Source organism: Heptranchias perlo, chromosome 1 (genome assembly GCF_035084215.1).
Source record: "Heptranchias perlo isolate sHepPer1 chromosome 1, sHepPer1.hap1, whole genome shotgun sequence".
Taxonomy (NCBI): domain Eukaryota; kingdom Metazoa; phylum Chordata; class Chondrichthyes; order Hexanchiformes; family Hexanchidae; genus Heptranchias; species Heptranchias perlo.
In genome coordinates, this window is record NC_090325.1 from 38580014 (window position 1) to 38594237 (window position 14224).

The window sequence follows — 14224 nt, forward strand, 5'->3', positions numbered from 1 at the left end:
TGCGACAGAACCCAGCACATTTACCAGTTCTGGCACTTCTCACGAGGTCACTCCAGAATGACCTGAAATTTGCTTGAGTGCTTATGTGCAGTTTAAACTGGTATTAGTGGCTCCTCATGTGGAATTGCTGGTTGCCATGGCACGTGTATCAGATGCTTTGGAGGCCCAGGATGCATTTTGCTCTTGTGATGAATGTGTAGGTTATGGTTTTATACAAGTTCACAGAACATCAGAAGGTATCTTGGGAACCCCATTTCGAGTAGTTTTAAATTGATTTTCATAAGGCTGTCAACCTTACCAGAGGCTATACGCACCCCTTATTGAGAAGCTGGAAGCTATAGAAGTATAAGGCCAAATCTTGAATTATATCTAGAGATGTGTTATCCAGCTCCAAGATTTGTATACGGGTAGATGAGAGACTCACTGAACCCAATGAAATGTGTTCCTTTTCAAAGACGATATTGTGTTGTTGGCAGGCTCACCAGGGGATCTAGTATGCACGGCTCACCATCATTTTGGCACCAAAAGTAAACTCAAAGTTGCAGCAGAATGAATAAAATGTTTAATGAGCAGAATGTTTAAAAAAAATCAGAAATTTCTGGGGGCTGTGACCATATCAGGAAATACATTTGGTACAATCAGGGCTCGCAACCACTTCAGAAGTTACTAAAATCTGCAGTGCAAAAACGCACTTGTGTACTTCAGGTTTTATTCCCCCCGTGTAGCTGAACTCAGGGCAAGCACATGTCCCACTCCACTCCCATTAAACCTACTTCTTTTCAGATGTCAGGTGAAGCCACAGGGTTTCAGTTTTCACAGATAACTAACTGAATTGCTGAATGTGATCCCAAAACACTAATACAAAACCTGAAATTTCAATTCCTTTTTATTAAATTTACTTATTCAGTACCCTTAAAGCAATGGCTTCAGTTACAGGCTTTATTCAAGGATGTTTTCCAGTTGTACAAATTGTTCACTTCTTTGAAATTGTTAGTCAGCTTTTGAAAGTTTTGTAATTGGCATGTATGTATCCATTAAATGATCCATTAAACCAAGGCTCCCTTGCCTGTTCTGGTGGTTGAAGTGGACATTTGTGATCCTGTGGCACTACTTAAAGAGCAAGGAGCTCTTTCCCCTTGTTCTGGCCAACATTTCTTCCTCAAACAACACCATCTTAACAGATCATGGCTATTTGTATGATCTTCCTTGGTGCAAAATGACTGTTGCATTTGCTCACACAGCAGCTACTGCACTTCAAAGTCATTTATTTTACGTGATGCACTTTGAAACATCAGAAAGAAAATATGAGACACTATAGGGGTCACTGTGAACTGCCCTCTCTCCCCCACCCCCACAGCAAGGTGTCGCGTTCAAAAGGTACCATGGGTCAGAAATCAGGCCTACAATGTTCTAACTCCATCACTGACCCACCCTCTCTGCATGCTAGCTTTTTCTGCTGGCAATGTGGGATTGTAGCTTCCCCAATGGCAATGTAGATCGTGGAATCCCTAGTTATATCTTTCTTTCTGCAGCATTAACGCGGCACTAAAGCAGTGAAACAGGTGGGCAGTAGGAACTTATTAAGCCTAGAAAAAAGGATCCGGTGATGAATCCAAACAATCAGAAGACATTATCAGTGTTTGCACCCTGCTCAGCACCCGATGTATTTTCAAGTGCCCATACCAAACTAAACTTTTCAACCCTGTTCAACATGGAGCACATCCCTGTTCTCCACTTACCGTTATTATCTTCCACCATCACAGTATGACAGAGTGCAAGTAGTTTAAAGAATTCCCCTGCTGTTGGATCTTTTCCTGAACGGATAAGTTGAGGCAAGTAATGGTCATAAAATTTGAGGTTCCCATCAGCATAACTGTTCCAGCTGAAGTCCACAAGCTGCAGAATAAAAGATGTTTGATATGAATTGAGTTTTAAAGATTATTAAATAATTAATAATAAGCCGAAGACAATGGCTTTGGTCACCGTGATGTTTAATTGGAGTAAATTTCAGCTCATCAAGGACTGGATGTCGAACAAGCCACTTAACCGAGCGAGGTAGTGGAGGGATCGAGAGGTATTGGAGAAGTAGAACTTGGTGACATCAGCGTACATGCGGCGCTTGATATAAACACGCTATATAAATGCAAGTTGTTGTTGCTGTTGATGCCCTGTCTTTCATTAACGTTGCCAAAGGACAGCATGTAAATGAGCAAGCAAAAGGAACCAAGGTTAGAGGCGAGCAAGATCCGATATTATTTGACTTGGTCCAACCGGATTTGGCGATGAATGACTTGAGAGAGCAACGATGGGGGCCATACTAGGGGAAATGACCAGCTTGAGTGTATGGGCTTCACCGAGGATAAGGGCAAAGGTACAGGTGAGGGTGTGGTGGAGCAGATTGACAGCTACACAAGTTTCGTGGTGAATGGAAAGCCAAAGGCTAGACATCTTGGTATTTTGAAAGTGCTGTTGTGACCTGGGGAAAGAACTTATTCCATGGGCAGATGCAGAAGTTGGTGGCCAGAGATGACCTTGTCTGTGATCGTGATGAAAACATAACTAATTCCCCCACACCCTCCCCATCCCTTATAGCCTTCTCCTCATGTTATAACCATGGATAAGCGAAAGGACCTTTACAAATCAAGGGATGACAAACCATCAGCCTTCTCCACCAGAAGAAGGAAACCTGTCTCCAAAAAAGAATTCTCAAATGGAAAATGCGACTGTGATTTTAAGAGACAAACGAAATATGTGTAAAATCTGAACCAGATCGGTGTAAAGCATGGAAATAATATTTATTTACAGATTCACATTCAGGAAACTACAAAATACAAGTACGTCTCATTATTGGAATCCATACTAAAACTTTTACCATGTTCTTAACCAAAAACAAACCACATTAGCTCCTGGACCACCAACGCTTCAATTTAAAATAGTCATCCTCATGTTCAAATCTCTTCCTGGCCTTGCCCCTTCCTATCTCTAACATCCTCCAGCCTTAGAACCCTCTGAGAACTCTGCGTTCCTGCAACTCGAACCAACACGAGGGAAAAACCGACTTGACCTCGTCCTCACCAATCTACCTGTCGCAGATGCATCTGTCCATGACAGTATTGGTAGGAGCGACCACCGCACAGTCCTTGTGGAGACGAAGTCCCGTCTTCACACTGAGGACACCATCCAATATGTTGTGTGGCACTACTGCCGTGCTAAATGGGATAGATTCAGAACAGGTCCAGCAGCTCAAAACTGGGAATCCACGAGGTGCTGTGGGCCATCAGCAGCAGCAGAATTGTATTCCAGCACAATCTGTAACCTCATGGCCCGGCATATTCCTCACTCTACCATTACCAACAAGCCAGGGGATCAACCCTGGTTCAATGAGGAGTGTAGAAGAGCATGCCAGGAGCAGCACCAGGCGTACCTAAAAATGAGGTGCCAACCTGGTGAAGCTACAACACAGGACTACGTGCATGCTAAACAGCGGAAGCAACATGCTACAGACAGAGCTAAGTGATTCCACAACCAACGGATCAGATTAAAGCTCCACAGTCCTGCCACATCCAGTCGTGAATGGTGGTGGACAATTAAACAACTAACAGGAGGAGAAGGCTCCGTAAACATCCCCATCCTCAATGATGGCGGAGTCCAGCATGTGAGTGCAAAAGACAAGGCTGAAGCGTTTGCAACCATCTTCAGCCAGAAGCGCCGAGTAGATAATCCATCTCGGCCTCCTCCCGATATCCCCACCATCACAGAAGCCAGTCTTCAGCCAATTCGATTCACTCCATGTGATATCAAGAAACATCTGAGTGCACTGGATCCAGCAAAGGCAATGGGCCCCGACAACATCCCAGCTATAGTGCTGAAGTCTTGTGCTCCAGAACTAGCCACACCGCTAGCCAAACTGTTCCAGTACAGCTGCAACACTGGCATCTACCCAACAATGTGGAAAATTGCCCGGGTATGTCCTGTACATAAAAAGCAGGACAAATCCAATCCGGCCAATTACCGCCCCATCAGTCTACTCTCAATCATCAGCAAAGTGATGGAAGGTGTCATCGACAGTGCTATCAAGCGGCACTTACTCACCAATAACCTGCTCACCGATGCTCAGTTTGGGTTCCGCCAGGACCACTCGGCTCCAGACCTCATTACAGCCTTGGTCCAAACATGGACAAAAGAGCCGAATTCCAGAGGTGAGGCCCAACTATCTTCAGCTGCTTCATCAATGACCTTCCCTCCATCATAAGGTCAGAAATGGGGATGTTCGCTGATGATTGCACAGTGTTCAGTTCCATTCGCAACCCCTCAGATAATGAAGCAGTCCGTGCCCGCATGCAACAAGACCTGGACAACATCCAGGCTTGGGCTAATGAGTGGCAAGTAACATTCGCACCAGACAAGTCCCAAGCAACGACCATCTCCAACAAAAGAGAGTCTAACCACCTCCCCATGACATTCAACGGCATTACAAATCGCCAAATCCCCCACCAACAACGTCCTGGGGGTCACCATTGACCAGAAACTTAACTGGACCAGCCACATAAATACTGTGGCTGCAAGAGCAGGTCAGAGGCTGGGTATTCTGCGGTGAGTGACTCACCTCCTGACCCCCCAAAGTCTTTCCACCATCTACAAGGCACAAGTCAGGAGTGTGATGGAATACTCTCCACTTGCCTGGATGAGTGCAGCTACAACAACACAAGAAGCTCGACACCATCCAGGACAAAACAGCCCGCTTGATTGGCACCCCATCCACCACTCGAAACACTCTCTCCCTTCACCACCGGCGCACAGTGGCTGCAGTGTGTACCATCTACAGGATGCACTGCAGCAATTCGCCAAGGCTTCTTCGACAGCACCTCCCAAACTCGCGACCTCTACCACCTAGAAGGACAAGGGCAGCAGGTACATGGGAACACCACCACCTGCACGTTCCCCTCCAAGTCACACACTATCCCGACTTGGAAATATATCGCCGTTCCTTCATTGTCGCTGGGTCAAAATTCTGGAACTCCCTACCTGACAGCAATGTGGGAGAACCTTCACCAGACGGACTGCAGTGGTTCAAGAAGGCGGCTCACCACCACCTTCTCGAGGGCAATTAGGGATGGGCAATAAATGCCGGCCTCGCCAGCAACGCCCACATCCCATGAACGAATAAAAAAACACTCTGGGCTCTTCTGCATCCCCCACTTCCTTCACCCCACCATTTGCAGCCATGCCTTCAGCCGTCTCGGCCCTAAGCTCTGGAATTCCTTCTCCAAACCTCTTTGCCTCCCTCTCCTTCTGTAGAAAGGAGAGACAGTGTTATGCTCCCAGACAGCATGACGAGCAACTGTTGGTCCATGTCTCATATTTAAAATCAGTTTACACAAAATTCAATATTTAGCCATTTAAACCCATGAAGGGGGTGTGTTTGGATAAGGTTAACTTGTTTTGTTGCAATTTAAAAAAAAATCCCCTTTCCTTTGATGAGCAAAATCAATCTGAAATGAAGTGCCAAATATTGCCCCCCCATAACTCATCCCTCCAGTTTTTCATCCCCCTTCTTACAGGTCACTGTAACCTCCATTTGACACACCTCAGACTGGGAACAGAGCAGAAGACGACTTGACTCTTCATCCATCCTCTCTCTGGCAAGAGTGCCAAGGCTAATGTCTAGTGCCACCATATTCCTCCACCCCCTCCCTTACACACACTTTTCACCTCAACCTGCTTATCTATACATCCATCACTGCTGTATCTATATAGCAACTTTAAAGTAGAAAACAGCACTTCATGGGGGAATCATCTATTTTTTTCTTATGATTCGGAGACAAAGAAATTCAATGAATATTCTTTTTATCCTAGTTCTACAGCGCAGCCCCTTGTATTAATGCATCCTAAAACATCATGTATAAATTACACTTATTAGCAGATGTAAGGAATCTTACAACACCAGGTTATAGTCCAACAATTTTATTTTAAAATCACAAGCTTTCGGAGATTATCTCCTTCGTCAGGTGAGTGAGTGAAAGGGTCTCAAATCGCATATCTTATATTAGGCTGGGACAGCATCACACCAATCAGAGGTGTCGTTGGTGTTCAGACAGGTCTGAATGAAGTCATCAACCTTTTTAAAACAGCTTTAGCTTTATGATTTTAAAAAATGACAAACAGAAAAATTTCACCTGACCACATTAACTAATTATTAAAAATATCAGAGAGGAATTTCTGGCCCAAGACTTCTTGCTGATCTTTAAAATCTTGTACAATTGCATACCATCCCAAAAGTTGGGAATCAGCTTCATCGAGGAATAGAGCTCTGTATGCTTCAAATATTTATAGCATGATTTCAGTAGCTTCTCCTTGATGCAAGAGACTTTCTAAAATTAACCAGTTAATTTTACCTCTACTTTGTCAGTCTTGTCTCCAACAGCGTTGCACAATTCACCTGTAGAAGCAGCAGAAAATTGTACTTAAAACTTAGCCACTTGGAACCATCAGTAGCACACGGCTTTACTATTCCAATCTAGTCATCACCCACTAAGGTCACATGCTACTGCCCTACAGAACCCGTCACTGCTGATTGCAGGAGTACCCAGATGGTTACCAGCCATTTGCTTTCTGAGCGATCAGTGACTCCAGCCTCACTTCACCTAGTGGCTCAAGGAACAGCTGATTTGGAGATAGCAAAAGCACTGGTATCCATTCAATAGAAAAAGGAAATAGTGACTGACGACCGGTGAACAGCAAATGTAATCCCCATCTTCAAAAAAGGAAATAAAACTAACCAGGGAGCTGTAGACCAGTTAGTTTAACGTCAATGGTAGGAAAGATACTAGAATAATCACTAAAAAGATCAGATAACAAACATCTAAAGACAGAAATTACAATAAAAAAAGTCAGCATGGATTTCTAACAGGAAGGTCATGTTTAATCAACTGTACCAAATTCTTTGTAGAAGTACTAACTGAAAGAGTAGACAAAGGCAAAGCATTGGATGCAGGTATACATGAACTTTCAGAAGGCCTTTGATAAAGGTGGCACATAAGAGACTCATGACAAAGATGAGTTTTGTAGAGTCAGCAGCTAGGTAGCAGAATGGATTAAAAGATGGTAGAAGCTAAGGGAAGTTTCTCAGATTGGTAAAAAGTGGGAAGTGGTGTCCTGCAGTGATCTATGCTGGGATCACTGCTGTTCACCTTATACATCAATGATTGGACTCAGAAATTGGAGGTACGGTGTTGAAATTTGCTGTTGATACCAAACTGGGGGGGGGGGGGGGGGGGAAGTAAAGCTAATAATGTGGAGGACTGCACCAAAATACAGGAAGACAAATTGCCTTGCAGACTCGGTGAATAAAGGGCAAATGAAAATCAATATAGTTAAGTGTGAGGTGGTTCATTTTGGTAGGAGGCACAAGGAGGGCACTTATTCCTTGGAAGGTAAGAAACTAAATGGGGTAGAGGAGCAAAGGCATCTGGGAATACAGATACCTAAACCACAAAGTATCAACACAAGTTGATAAGGCCATGAAGTGTGCTAACAAAGCACTAGAGGCTCATTTATAGTGGAATAAAATACAAAAGCAGGGAGGTAATGTTAAATTTATACAGAACCTTGGTTAGACCACAACTGTGTGCAGTTATGGTCTCCATGCTACATAAAGGATACTGAAGTACTGGAGAAAGTGCAGAAAAGATTTACAAGGATGCTACCAGAATTGGAAGGATGCAACATTCAGGAAAGATTGAGCATGCTGTGGCTCGTTTCTCTGGAAGAGAACACTTAGAGGAGATCAGATAGATGTCTAAAATTATGAGGGGGCTCGACAGGGTGGATGTGGAGAAACTGTTTCCACTTGTCGGTGAGTCCAGAACAAGGCCATAAATATGATAGTCACTAACAGATCAAATAAAGATTTAGGAGTGTGGTGAGAATGTGGAACTCACTGACGCATGGAGGAGTTGAAGCATTTAAGGGGAAACTTGATGACTACATGAGGAAGAAGGTAATAGAGGGATACAAGGGCTGGGTGGGAATGGGTAATTATAGTGGGAGGAGGCTTGTCTGGAGTATAAATAACAACACAGATCAGTTGAGCCAAATGGCTTATTTCTGTGCTGTAGATTCTATGTATATAATTCTATGTATGTAACTTCAGTCATTCCATTTTGTGTTTCATCCCTCTATCCTCTCATTTACCATCAATGTGGCAGATGGGCAGGGCTGCTGTAACAAGGAGACACAGTTCCAGTGTCCCACATGCATCAAGCTTGGTATCTACGGCTCCTTTTACTCACAGGTAACGACCTCTGCTGCAGGTAGGAGTCGAGGAACGGGACTGGGCTCGGCTAGGGATAGTTTGAGCAAGTCAGTGGGGATAATATTCACCTTCACCACATGGGTGGCAAACCGGTACAGCAAATCACCTGCATGATTTACATTTCCATTGAAATTAAATTTGGGAGTTTAAGGTGAAAAGTACCACTAGTGAGCGCAGCTACTGGGCACTGCTAAGCTTCAGGTTTTTCTATTCAGTGTGGTCATAAACTGGAGTTACTGCTGGGGAGAGAGCCCACCCCATGTACTGCATGTTTGTTTGATCATCTTTTAAAAAGTTAAGCAGTCATGTTGGAATTTTATTTAAAAATTCTTGCTTAGACTTTCCCTATATCTGTTCACATCCCCATTGTTGAGTGTTCCTTAACACAATTTCTACTTTTATGGAATCATAGAAGTTTACAACATGGAAACAGGCCCTTCGGCCCAACACGTCCATGTCGCCCAGTTCATACCACTAAGCTAGTCCCAATTGCCTGCACTTGGCCCATATCCCTCTATACCCATCTTACCCATGTAACTGTCCAAATGCTTTTCAAAAGACAAAATTGTACCTGCCTCTACTACTGCCTCTGGCAGCTCGTTCCAGACACTCACCACCCTTTGAGTGAAAAAATTGCCCCTCTGGACCCTTTTGTATCTCTCCCCTCTCACCTTAAATCTATGCCCCCTCGTTATAGACTCCCCTACCTTTGGGAAAAGATTTTGACTATCTACCTTATCTATGCCCCTCATTATTTTACAGACTTCTATAAGATCACCCCTAAACCTCCTACTCTCCAGGGAAAAAAGTCCCAGTCTATCCAACCTCTCCCTATAAGTCAAACCATCAAGTCCCGGTAGCATCCTAGTAAATCTTTTCTGCACTCTTTCTAGTTTAATAATATCCTTTCTATAATAGGGTGACCAGAACTGTACACAGTATTCCAAGTGTGGCCTTACTAATGTCTTGTACAACTTCAACAAGACATCCCAACTCCTGTATTCAATGTTCTGACCAATGAAACCAAGCAAGCTGAATGCCTTCTTCACCACCCTATCCACCTGTGACTCCACTTTCAAGGAGCTATGAACCTGTACTCCTAGATCTCTTTGTTCTATAACTCTCCCCAACGCCCTACCATTAACGAAGTAGGTCCTGGCCCGATTCGATCGACCAAAATGCATCACCTCACATTTATCTCAATTAAACTCCACCTGCCATTCATCGGCCCACTGGCCCAATTTATCAAGATCCCGTTGCAATCCTAGATAACCTTCTTCACTGTCCACAATGCCACCAATCTTGGTGTCATCTGCAAACTTACTAACTATGCCTCCTAAATTCTCATCCAAATCATTAATATAAATAACAAATAACAGCGGACCCAGCACCGATCCCTGAGGCACACCGCTGGTCACAGGCCTCCAGTTTGAAAAACAACCCTCTACAACCACCCTCTGTCTTCTGTCGTCAAGCCAATTTTGTATCCAATTGGCTACCTCACCTTGGATCCCGTGAGATTTAACCTTTTGTAACAACCTACCATGCAGTACCTTGTCAAGGGCTTTGCTAAAGTCCATGTAGACCACGTCTACTGCACAGCCCTCATCTATCTTCTTGGTTACCCTTTCAAAAAACTCAAATTCGTGAGACATGATTTTCCTCTCACAAAACCATGCTGACTGTTCCTAATCAGTCCCTGCCTCTCCAAATGCCTGTAGATCCTGTCTCTCAGAATACCCTCTAACAACTTACCCACTACAGATGTCAGGCTCACCGGCCTGTAGTTCCCAGGCTTTTCCCTGCCGCCCTTCTTAAACAAAGGCACAACATTTGCTACCCTCCAATCTTCAGGCACCTCACCTGTAGCTGTCGATGATTCAAATATCTCTGCTAGGGGACCCGCAATTTCCTCCCTAACCTCCCATAACGTCCTGGGATACATTTCATCAGGTCCCGGAGATTTATCTACCTTGATGCGCGTTAAGACTTCCAGCACCTCCCTCTCTGTAATATGTACACTCAAGACATCACTATTTATTTCCCCAAGTTCCCTAACATCCATGCCTTTCCCAACCGTAAATACCGATGTGAAATATTCATTTAGGATCTCACCCATCTCTTGTGGTTCCGCACATAGATGACCTTGTTGATCCTTCAGAGGCCCAACTCTCTCCCTAGTTACTCTTTTGCCCTTTATGTATTTGTAGAAGCTCTTTGGATTCTCCTTTGCCTTATCTGCCAAAGCAATCTCATGTCCCCTTTTTGCCCTCCTGATTTCTCTCTTAACTCTACTCCGGCAATCTCTATACTCTTCAAGGGATCCACTTGATCCCAGCTGCCTATGCATGTCATATGCCTCCTTCTTCTTTTTGACTAGGGCCTCAATCTCCCGAGTCATCCAAGGTTCCCTACTTCTACCAGCCTTGCCCTTCACTTTATAAGGAATGTGCTTACCCTGAACCTTGGTTAACACACTTTTGAAAGCCTCCCACTTACCAGACGTCATTTGAGGTCCTACTTTTTAGTTTAACTCCTAACTCCCTAAATTCAGCTTGTCGGACCTCATCCCGTTTTTTACCTATATCGTTGGTACCTATATGCACCACGACAACTGGCTGTTCACCCTCCCCCTCCAGAATGTCCTGCAGCCGCTCCGAGACATCCCTTTTAAGATACTCTTTCCTACATAAGCACTCTAGAACAAGACTGATAGCATTATGCATCAAGTAATCTAATGCATTTGGTAGAACATAGATTGAAACTTTACATGTGATCCTTGAGGTTCCACGAAATGCACCTATGCAGCCCACAAGACAAATATTTGGGTACTGTAGTCTGCAAGGGTCTCAAAATGCACTGGTCAGATTTCACTTGGAATACTGTGTTCAGTTTAGGAACATAGCGAGAAACCAACTTTAGAGGTACAAGAGGCACCTCATTTATATCATAGTGTTAAATCCATATTGTGACTACCTCCTGCATAAAAGTGCAATTATTAGTCCAAGAGATATGCAAGAGATCTCAATATCCAAGGGGATTAGAGATGAACAGGTTATGAGCTACGAATGAAACATACCATAAGTAATGCCACCGATACTACACTTCTTAAATGCCATGATGTTCTGCGTAAGAGTTCCTGTCTTATCAGAGAAGATGTACTCTATCTGTCCAAGCTGCTCAGTCAGCGTGGTTGTGCGTGCCTTGGCTGGAGTATCCTTTTCAGCATAGTACATCTGGAGATCCCAGTTTATGAAGTAGCTTTGACCCATGCGGATCACTTCCACACTAAGGGAGAGATTGCAAAGAATGTTATGATAAATGTCAATTTACAAAATCAGAAAGAGAGCCCAAGCAGCAGATGAGGCCACTTGCCTGTTATTGCTTCAAATGCAATCCACTCATTTTTTTTCATAAATTAAAATTTATTTTACGTTGGATCATTTCTTTTCCCTTGAATACACTGACTTACTACAAGAAATTGTTAGCAGAAAGGGAGTGGACTTTTCAAACATAGCTCTCCATAGAATCAGAAATGACAGCAAAGAAGGAACCATAAAGCCCATTGCACCTGTGCTGGTGCTAGTTCATTGGGTAGAGCTATCTACAATCTTTCGGTTCTTCCCCAGCATGGACGAATAGGAGTTCACGCACTTAATCTTGTGCATTACAGGGTTGGTTTCCTAATATGAGGTGTGCAAATGCAACAGAACAGAAGGAGGCACATTTACCTTACATAAAGTGAAATGGGTACCATGGTGTTCATAACAATGATATAACCCCAGAAGGTAATGAAACCTCTGTATGAAGGTGGATCATTTTCCCCATCGTCAAGATACCAGGACCGGCTGAAATTCCCAATTTCGTTTTGCCAGAATGTGTGTCCGATAGCAAGGCCGGTCGACAGAAGAATGAGGAACAGAAAGATCTAGAATAAAGTAAAACTGCAGTTGTAGATCTCTCATTACATGAAAAAGAAAATAAAAAGACATTATGTAATTCCACAACAACAGAAGGTAATCATTTTTACCGAGTAAACCATGTAATTCATCAGCTGGTCAATTTTGGTCCTTTTGAAACTTGTTTTTCCGCCATTCCTCATGATTTTGGTGTCGGCTCCTGCAAGACAGAATTTGATGTGCAGCCAGGTTGTAATTATTTTGGTAAAGACTTTTCTTTCAAATGGTGCTTTCTATCTGAACGACAACACCATCTTTACTTTACCATCCTGAACGCTAAAAAGGTAGTAAACAGAATTAGAGCCTCTGATATCATGGTCAGTGCTTTCCTTGCACATCAGGGCACATGGAAGGGATGGGGCTACAGCGGTTATTATATTAAGCAAACACCTGTATTTTAAGTCAAAAATCCTCTGTTGTTGCTTGTGCAGTGCAAGTCAAATATAAAGATAGGTAATAGAGAAAAATAAAATTGAATAATGTTATGATGGACTCTCAAAAAGCTCACACTCCAAAGGGTCGGTCGGGGAACATTTAGGGAACAGTGATCATAGCATCATAAGGTTTAGATTAGCTATACAAAAGGACAAGGAGCAATCTAGAGTAAAAATACTTAATTGGAGGATGGCCAATTTCAGTGGGTTGAGAACGGATCTGACCCAAGTAAATTGGGATCAAAGACTGGCAGGCAAAACTGTAATCTGACAATGGGCAGCCTTTAAAGAGGAGATGGCTCGGGTACAGTCTTGGTCCATTCACACGAGGGGGAAAGGTAGGGCAACCAAAGCCAGAGCTCCCTGGATGAGGAAAGAGATAGACAGTAAGATGAAGCAGAAAAAGTGGGTATATGACAGATGTCAGGTTGATAATACAAGTAAGAAACAATCTGAATATAGAAAGTACAAAGAAGTGCAAAAGGAAATAAGAGGAACAAAGAGAGAGTATGAGAATAGACTTGCAACTAACATAAAAGGGAATCCAAAAGTCTTCTATAGGCATATAAATAGTAAATGGGTATTAAGGGGGTGTGGGGCCGATTAGGGACAAAAAGGAGACCTACGCATGGAGGCAGAGGGCATGGCCGAGGTACTAAATGATTACTTTACATCTGTCTTTACCAAGGAAGATGCTGCCAAAGTCACAGTAAGGAGGTAGTTGAATTACTGGATGGGCTAAAAATTGATAAAGAGGAGGTACAAGAAAGGCTGGCTGTACTTAAAGTAGCTAAGTCACCCGGTCCGGATGGGATGCATCCTAGATTGTTGAGGGAAGTAAGGGTGGAAATTGCAGAGATACTGGCCATAATCTTCCAATCATCCTTAGATACGGGGTTGGTGCCAGAGGACTGGAGAATTGCAAATGTTACACCCTTGTTCAAAAAAGGGTGTTAGGATAAACCAAGCAACTATAGGCCAGTCAGTTTAACCTCGGTGGTGGGGAAGCTTTTAGAAACGATAATCCAGGACAAAATTAACAGTCACTTGGACAAGCATGGATTAATCAAGGAAAGCCAGTACGGATTTGTTAAAAGCAAATGTTGTTTAACTAACATGATTGAGTTTTTTGGATGAGGTAACAAAGAAGGTTGACGAGGGCAATGCAGTTGATGTGGTGCATATGGACTACCAAATGGCATTTGGTAAAGTGTCACATAATAGGCTTGTCAGCAAAGTTGATGCCCATGGAATAAAAGGGGCAGCAGCAGCATGGTTACAAAATTGGCTAAGTGATCGGAAACAGAGTAGTGGTGAATGGTTGTTTATCGGACTGGAGGAAGGTGTACAGTGGTGTTCCCCGGGGGTCGGTACTAGGACCACTGCTTTTTTTGATATATATTAATGACTTGGACTAGGGTGTACAGGGCACAATTTCAATATTTGCAGATGACACAAAACTTGGAAGTGTAATAAACACTGAGAAGGATAGTAACAGACTTCAAGAGGTCATAAAC

The 14224-nt window shown here is 43.4% G+C and overlaps 1 protein-coding gene across 3 annotated transcripts in view; it reads right to left on the bottom strand.

Annotated features, from left to right (window-relative positions):
• Positions 1–14224, bottom strand: part of atp8b1 (ATPase phospholipid transporting 8B1) — a 162537-nt gene that overhangs the window by 38304 nt on the left and 110009 nt on the right. For all 3 annotated transcript variants that reach the window (XM_067983878.1, XM_067983872.1, XM_067983884.1), the window contains exons 11-15: positions 12345–12433; positions 12046–12242; positions 11394–11602; positions 6396–6439; positions 1740–1896 (exon numbers count right to left, since the gene is read on the bottom strand). In XM_067983878.1, the coding sequence (XP_067839979.1) occupies positions 1740–1896; positions 6396–6439; positions 11394–11602; positions 12046–12242; positions 12345–12433 (696 nt within the window). The remainder of the gene's footprint in view (positions 1–1739; positions 1897–6395; positions 6440–11393; positions 11603–12045; positions 12243–12344; positions 12434–14224) is intronic.